This window comes from Accipiter gentilis, chromosome 3 (assembly GCF_929443795.1).
Source record: "Accipiter gentilis chromosome 3, bAccGen1.1, whole genome shotgun sequence".
NCBI classification, from domain to species: domain Eukaryota; kingdom Metazoa; phylum Chordata; class Aves; order Accipitriformes; family Accipitridae; genus Astur; species Astur gentilis.
The window spans coordinates 4,335,261-4,343,644 of record NC_064882.1 but is presented as its reverse complement, the minus strand read 5'-3'; the positions used below and the strand labels follow the sequence as shown (position 1 = coordinate 4,343,644).

At 51.9% G+C, this 8,384-nt stretch overlaps 1 protein-coding gene across 2 annotated transcripts in view; it reads left to right on the top strand.

Moving 5' to 3' along the window:
- The first annotated feature begins 4,710 nt into the window (after positions 1–4,710).
- Positions 4,711–8,384, top strand: part of TLL1 (tolloid like 1) — a 141,252-nt gene continuing 137,578 nt past the window's right edge. The window contains exon 1 of one of the 2 annotated variants that reach the window (XM_049833546.1): positions 4,711–5,714. In XM_049833546.1, coding sequence (XP_049689503.1) covers positions 5,558–5,714 — 157 coding nt within the window. In that variant the 5' untranslated portion in view covers positions 4,711–5,557. The remainder of the gene's footprint in view (positions 5,715–8,384) is intronic. The other variant, XM_049833556.1, reaches the window with a different exon arrangement.

Here is an 8,384-nt window from a genome sequence, read left to right as displayed (position 1 = left end):
CTCCAGGGTTTGATTAGAAGCAGTTCTGGATACTCGGTGAGTAAAATTACTGCATCTGAAACCAGTGGGAACCAGGCCTTGAAGAAATAAGGTTTTCTGTAGTGCCAAGTCCTGACAGGTCTACAAGATATCAAAACAGGCGATCTATAACTCTTTCCCATGTGTAATATTCATATCCTGTCACAATATCCCCTCATCTGAGGGGTGTATTATGAAACTAAACTAATTAGTATTTTTGAAGCACATGAATACTGTAGCAACAAGCTCCATAAAAAGCCCATGAGGAAATTAATAACTCTGTATGCGGAGAAGGATCTGAATAAGTGTGTAATGAATAAAGCATGGGGCATGTTTTCAAAAATAAAACAGAAAACACAGCATCGAAGGCCTTCTTGTTAATTAAGCACAGAGGTCTGCAGAAAAAAAAAAAAAAGAATGTGAACATGCAATGAACAACTTTAATAATACATGAGTAGATATGGGAGAGAATGGAGAAATAAAGTTTCACAGGTGAGCTCACTGCTGTTAAAAATCAGGCACTCGTGATCTTAACGTCAAAAGTTTAATTTTAGTTTATATAGTGTACTCGGTATATATCTATGATTGTGTATATGCCTGTTTGTTACTGTAGACAGTCTATTTGCCACAATGCACTTTCAGCTTCAGTATTTCCCTACGGAATAACAACTTGGGGAATCGGGAACTATTTTAACATAGTTTCAGCCATTTCAGAAGTGCTCTAGGTGCCTCAGAGACAAAGAATGGCTTTATCGGGAGATAAAAGTGGGAAGGTAACCAGCTCCCACTGAACTTCACTGTGTTAGCCTCCTGAGAAATCCCACGACTCCCAGTCTCGAGGACCTGACCAGCCATGGTCTTCAGTCTTCAAAGCCTCAGGCATGTGCTGAGCTTGATGTTTGTGAATAAGCCCATTGTGTCCACCCACCTAAAACTCCACACGAGATGGAGGCCTAAGCAGGAGACAGATAGCCAAAGAATGAGGAGGAGGTGTAAGCAACGATGTTTCAGATGTATTTTTTTAGTTCTGTGATTGTGTCTGTCTTTCTTGCATACTTGTCCTTTTTTTAAAGTTCTTCTTTTGTGTGGGAAGAGCAGAAAAGCCTCCAGCTTTCTGGATTAAAAAAAAGATATAAAAATATCACCACCACTTTTAACATAACTGCATTCACCGTTATCTGTGTCCCTGTAATGTACCTCCAAATGAGGAAATTTAAAGGGAAAGGGAAAATGCTTGGAGTTTTGGTGTTGCTGTTGTTGTGTTCCTTTGGTTGGTTTCCTTCCAGCTTAAGCATTCTGTCTTCCTGGCTATGTGTTCGTTTCTTTGGAAACGGCTGTAGGATGGATTTTTGATTGACTGTGTTGTCAGATGGATTATCAGAGTTGTGAGCTTTTTGGAATGGTAGACATGAATGTGCAATAAGAAAAAAATATTTTGTACTTAAAATGTTTCAAAATTTTGCATCATGAAAGAAGCTAGATTGAATATTTAACAGGTTACTTGGGGGAAAACTTTATTTTTTTTAGAAAAGAAAGTCAACCGGTTTGGCTACTAGGAAAAAATTTCTCTTCATGTGAGGAAGGGTTTTTACTAATGTGACTGATGGGAATATTAATACCTAAGCAATATAGAATAGTTTCTGCAGAGCTGCAACGCTTGTTTTAAGCAGTAATTCTAATGTGTGGCTGCTCTGGACCACAAGCAGAAAACAGCTTTTACCCTGACCTATACACACATTTATTTGTTAACAGCACTTATGTGCCCGGATTTCTGCACGATTCCCATCTAGTGTTTCTGAGTTTGTTTCCTGTCTTAGTCAGGGCCCTGCAAGGCCAGCCGTCCTCGAGGCTGCGAGCCGTTTGGTGCTGCCCTGCTAGTGCTGGTGATGCCGAGGTCGGGGGCAGATTGCCGGCTGGAGGCTGGGGGTGACGTCAGCGCCTACCTTGCTGGGAGAGTTAATCTCCCGCTGGAGAGAGACTAATAATCTCCTCGCTGGGGAGACTGGCGTGTGAAGGATCGCATGTTGTACATTCCTCTTCTGGGGCTGTAAAGCAATCAGCAGAGTCAGTGCGTTTCTAAAGCTCTGTTGACAAACACGTGTGCTTGTTAGACAGAGCTCGTTTCTTCTTGGGGTGGAGGTGCATAGGCGCAGGAAAGAAAATTAACTTTTTAAAGGCGTGCATGTATGAAACGAGACTGAGCAGAGTAACAAAACCAGGTTAGGGAGGTCCAGTATGTGAAACGAGCATGTAATTAATGACACTGTAAGATAAACTCTTTGTGGACATAACCACCCCCCCGAAACTAGATTTCAGATGGGATCAAACTGGTTTCTTTAGCAAAACAGAGCCCACCACACCGTGACGCTGTGCAAGCAACGGTAGCCATCAGCCCCGACGCTGCTCTGATGGATTGACGGGAATGGTCTCTGCTAACTTCCTTGGGAGTCAGTTCCAAGCGCCTGGGATAGCTGGTCACAGAAATTACGTTGAGGAAGAGGGGAAGGGAACAGGCCACAAGTTTCTCAGGCTTTTCTGTGATCTGGCACGTGGTGCTTTTTGCAGGCCTTGCACCACACAGCAAACTGACCTGCTGGGACAGAACAGTTATTCCTTACTGAAGGCTACAGCCTTTCCGTGGCAGCCACTCGCTCCTTGGCTTTCAGCTCCGGAGCGACAAGATGGAGTCGGGAGTAACGCGGGCACAACCTGGACGCCAGAAACGTCAGGAAGCCCAACGCACGGATGCTTCAAAGACACCGACGTTACTCGGTGCTAGACTCCTTAATATGCTCTGTTATTAAGCTGTTAGTAGCTCTGTCTTAACCGACCTTTCTAGTTTTAATGGTATGAACTGCTGAAGAGTACCTATCTATAGCAACGCTAACCCTTCATTCGCAGGAGGGCAGGGGCAGACGGACCGACTCCGGGCAGGCGGTACGCTTTTTGTCTCGCCTCTCTTCCACCCCCGCCACGGTTTTGGGAGCAGCTCGGCCTCGACAGCGGCGATAGCAAGCTGTGCCTCACCCCCTCGACAGCGGCGATAGCAAGCTGTGCCTCACCCCCTCGACAGCGGCGATAGCAAGCTGCGCCTACCCGGAGTTCGCGTAACTGCCTTTCACCGCGCCCCCGCCGGCGCTGCCCCGGTGCCGGTGCCGGTGCCGGCACCTGGGGCGGCGCGGAGGGCCCGCGCCCGCGGAGGGCAGGGGCGCGCAGGGCGGCGCCCCGAGGCAGCGGTGAGGGGCGCGCCGCGCCGCGCCGCGCCGCCGGCTCTGCCTGCGCTCCTGGCACAGCCCCCGGGGAAGGGACTATCTCCGGATTTCCACCCCTGCGACAGGGGGAAGGCGAGCGGGAAGTGGTGCGTAGAGAGCCAGGCTGTGCGGGCTCGGCCGTGAGAGAAAGACGCAGGCGCTTCTTCGCGGCAGCCCTTTCAAAAGTCCGTGTTAAATGTGACACCCCGGCGGAATGGGAGCAGGGGAAACTCCCCCTTACCCACCCCTCGTCCCCCCCACCGCCCTTTTCCATGGAAACTCGTAAAAGGACGAGGAGGAGGAGGAGGAGGAGAGTTTGCTACGGAAAAGTCTCACCTTGGTCTGAAACAGTTTCAGGCGTTTCTGCAGGATCGGAGCTGCCCGTCTCGGGGGAGGGGAGGAGGCAGGCGGGGAGGCAGGCAGGGAGGGAAGGAAGGAAGGAGGGAGATCTTTAGCTACCTATATATATTTTTATATATATATATATATATTTTTTTTTTTTTCCCGCTTGATCTTATTTTATTCCAGCAGCACGTATCTCCACCCCTCCTCCCTCCTCCCCCTTCCCTCCCTCCCTCCCTCCCTCCGTCCCTCTCCAGGTTGATCGGCTGAAAGGAGGCTTTGCGCGCTGATCCCTTCTCGGGCTTTAAAACAAAACCCGGCCCCGCGCAGCCGGCAGCGGCTCGGGGCGCCTCGGCGCTGAAGCGCGGCGGGGCGAAGCAGGATACCGCGGAGCGGGGCGGCGGCTCCCGCGGAAACTTCGCTTGGAAAAGAAACCTCCACCACTTTCCTGGAGATCCACGTGAGAACAGGAAAGCCCGACTGCAAGATCTCAGCGCTGCTGCTGCTGCCTGCTGCAATTTTACTTTTTGTTTGCCTTGATTAGTTTTTTTTTTTTTTTTTTCTGTTTGTTTGTTTGTGCTTACTTTCATTTTGGAACCGGTTCGCAGCTGCTTGGCTGAACTTCTGGAGACCAATGGACCTTTTATATCGCCTTCCTCTGTTTTAAACAAACTATGGACGCTTAAACTTTTCTCTTTCCCCCTCCCCCTCGCTCCTTAACCCCCACCCGTCAGCTCATGGGGCTAACACTGCAAAGCAGCCGCAGCAGAGGGAGAAATACAGAGTCACTGATTTATTTTCCCGTCTCCTAAATTGCAGTTAATTCTTCTCACCGTCCTCCTCGTCACCCATTCTCTCGGGCTTTTCTGGCTGCCGGGTGCCGATCCGTGCATTGTTTTATCTGATCTCGATTCTTTTGTTGTTGTTGTTTAAATGCCATGCACTGCTTATCTACAGAGAAAGCTATATGGAGATAGAGGCATATAGTGAATGCGCGTGTGTTTCCATAAGACTATCAAGGGAGCAGATCAGAAGCAGCCCGGATCCTGACCCTGACTGTATGAATAAGTAAGCAGGATGCTGACGACTGTGTGTTAGTTGCCTGTAAGGTTTTCGTAAGTTAAAGGGGGACGGAGGAGGAGGGGGGGGGACACACACACACACACAGACCAGAGACAGAGCTTAGAGTAAGTGTTTGTGCGGAGGGGGGGAAGCTCTGACACTTTGCTCCCTCCAGCGTAGCTGCTGCCTCCCATCACTAGGGCTCCGCGGTTTGCTCTGGTGCACCCCACCCCCCCGCTCCCTTTTCTTTCCTTCCTTCTTTCCCTCTTTCTTTCTCTTTTCCCCCTCTCCCCGCGGTAGTTTGCTGATGTGCAGCCCGGATCCATCTTCTGGCGGCAGCAGCAGCGGGACCGGGGTCGGCGGCGCGGCGGGCGGCGGGCGCGCAGCGGGACGCGGGCCGGGCGCGGAGCGGGACGCGGGCAGCGGCCGCCACCGCCGCCTCCTCCTCCTCCTCCTCCTCCTCCTCCGCGGGAAGTTTGGCTGGGGTTTGACAGAGGCGAGGGGACGCCCTGACAGACAGGATCTCCCGGCCTGAGTCCACCCCCTGCGCCCACCCACACACCCAGCGACTTCTCCCCGGCGAGGTGGCGGGCTGGGGGCAGGAGGGGCAGCGGCGCTCATGCTCCTCACGCGGTGTTGCACCCCTCTGACTGGGGCTACCTAGGGAGCACCGTCCCTCGGAAGAGCCCCCAGGTGGAGAAGGAAAAAAAAAAAAAAAAAAAAAAAGAGGCAGCAACCCCCAAACCAACAAAAACCAACCCCCAAGCCCCCCCAAACCTGTGGTTCCTCCATCCCTTACCCTCCTTCCCCAAGCCGGCGTGGACAGCTGAACCGGCCGCCTAATTCATCTGCTCCCTACCCACCACCTCTCTGCCCGAGGGAGGATGAAAATGCTTTGCTGGAGGATGGCACTGTGGCTGGCCGGGTGGACTGTCTGTGGGAAGCCTTCCTCCTGCTCTGGCCTTGATTATGACTACACTTACGATTTCACTGAAGAGGATAAAGCTGAGGCGATAGATTATAAGGATCCTTGCAAAGCCGGTAAGTGACTTCCCCGTCTAACGCAGCTCCCCACCCCCTCCCCAGATGGTGACTTTGTCTCGGCCGTATTTACGGCGGGGTGCGTGAGGGGGGGCAGTCCCGGGCTCACCTGCTCCCTCCCCGGGCAGCAGCGACCGGCGGAGCCGGAGCCCCCGCGCCCGGCTCCCTCACCTGGGGAAGGCACCCCGCGGTCCGCCTCGCCGGGACGGCTTCCCGAGCGCCTCCGGCGTAGGTGGGAGAGGGGCGCGGCGGCGGGCAGGGCCGGGCCGGGCCGGGCCGGGCCGGGCTGGACCGGACCGGACCGGCCGCCTCGTTCCGCTCCGCTCCGCGGCCCCGGCGGCGCGGCGGACCGGCTCCCCGCGGCCGGCACGCCGCCGCCGGGGCCGCGGAAGTTGCGGAGGGCGTTCTCGGCGGGGGGCTCAGGGGTTTCGAGGCGGGACCGTGCCCCGCGGCACAACGCCGGGAGCGCGGAGCGGCCGGGCCCGGCGCCGGAAGGTGGCGGCGGCTCCTGGCGGGGCCCTGCCCGCCCCCGCGGGAGGCGGCAGCGGGTGCCGCCTCCCGCCGTCCCTCCGTCTCAACCTGTCGCCCCCCCCCCCCCCTGGCCGGGCACCCCCTCGGATGGGGCCGGCCGGGGCGGACCCGGGGCGGGCCCTGGTCGCCGGCCGCCCTATGAATATGTATGCGATAAGTGCACGGCCCGGGCGGGGGAGGGGGGCGAGGCGCGGGGGTCTAACTAGCTGCTGGGTTTTCAGCCCTGCGAGCCCACGCGTGCCTATCTTACACGCCGGCTCGTTGGTGGTGCGGTTGGGTCTCCGGCGGCGTGTGCCGTGGGGCCGCTGCCGTGCCCCCCCCACCCCCCGCTCGCTTGGTGCCTGACCCAGCCCGTTCCGAAGGCTGCGTGGGAAGAGTCGAGTTATTCGCAGAGCGAGTGAGGGCTTTTCTAGAACGTTTATCTTAACTGATTTAGGACTTCAGCCTCCTTAATGCCAGGTACAATTCTTCACCCATTAAAGTTAGCAGCAGCCAGAACTGACCTCAGGAACCGGGTTCACTGGTATTTCAGCAGACAAGTGTATCCCGATGATGCCCCCCCCCGCGTTACGAACAACAGCGGTGGTCCATTCTCAACAGCTCTATTGTTAAATAAGCGCTCAAGTTTTCCAGCAGCCTCTTTTGCATTAATTAGTTATTTTATATTCTGAAAACTAGTTCAGCCAAAGGTTGTGTTCGCTATGTCTGTGTGGTTTTGTTTAATTTATTGAGGAGAATGTGGTGAACGTATATGCCAAATATGCAGACACTATGTTTTTCTAATCACAAAAATATTTTGTTCCTAAGTGTGAATCGTTAGGTCTTACTTGCTTACAACTGAGGAATGCTCAAGTTCAAAAAGAGCGGAAACAACTGCTAACAAAATGTTACTTCTTCCCAATTAGCACTCACGAATATATATCTAAGTAACTGGCCATCATTAACTTGAACGCTTTTCTTCTGGTCTTTAATTCTTTAGGAACGTTCATATGCATCCTTTCGTACAATGAGAAACGTGTATTTACTCTGTTTGCTGTGGGATTTTTTTAGTACTTCTTGTTTCATAGTGGGAATAATTAAAAATTATAATTCATGATGCTAAGTGTTTTAAGGTCATGCATGAGAGAAAGACAACAGTGAAAGACTGTGCGATATGATCGGTGTTGACAATTCTCCGCCATCGTTTTGTTTTGTTTGGAGAAAGAAACATTTGTTTGGAAAGTTTGGCCGGTTGAAATGTTTTATGGAAGTTCTTGCTGCTGCTGCTTCTTCCCAAGGCACTTAGATGCTACTGTGACGAGAGACAAGTAGATGCATGAGGAGTTACTTGTGTGTAGTTCCCGTTAGTCTTAAAAGCAATCACTTTGAGGTTTTCTCTTCAGTAAATAGCCCACTCACTTCTTTTTTAGCGTATAGTAGTTCTTCAGAAATGAAAATGTATGTCACTGCTGCATGCTGGGTTTGTACCATGTACCAATGACTTTTAACAAAAATTAGAAATTCTGTATGTTAATGAAACTGATCCTCCAACGGTATTTCCCAGATAATTTTCCTGCTAAACCTTCCCTAAAGGCTCTGTTAATCGTAGCCAGTGAATTACTGATACCTGATCAAAGGTGATGGGCGTAGCGGGTGCTCAGCCTCCTTTAACAGCATAACCCAAATGTGTGTTCTCCCTAGGTCAGGTCTTACCGTCTGGGGTGGATTTTGGACTCCCATGAGTAACTGTACCAATATCTGACATTAGGATGGTTTCCACAGTGAGGCCCTAAAGAAGGACAAAGCCAGGCTTCACACGCAGGGGTGCGAGTTGTTCGCGCTCAGATTTGTGTGGTCGCTCCATGTGCGAGATAACAGGATAAAATGAGATAATTCTTGCTGAAGATTGTGTTCAGTGCATGCAAACTTTGTATCTTAGATATAATTAACACCTGCTTTTACTGCATCTCGAGGGCCTACAGCTGAAGCTGTAAAAGTGCTCTTTTTTTTTAACTCTTCAGGCTGGTAACAGTTTTGTCCCAGATATAAGTGAATTTCTGCAGCTTAGCCAGATAGGGGAATGCCCAAAGTCAGTTAGGGTTTTACCTAGTGACATACTTCAAAAACTCTTGTGAGCTTCATGCAGATTTTACAGGTGTG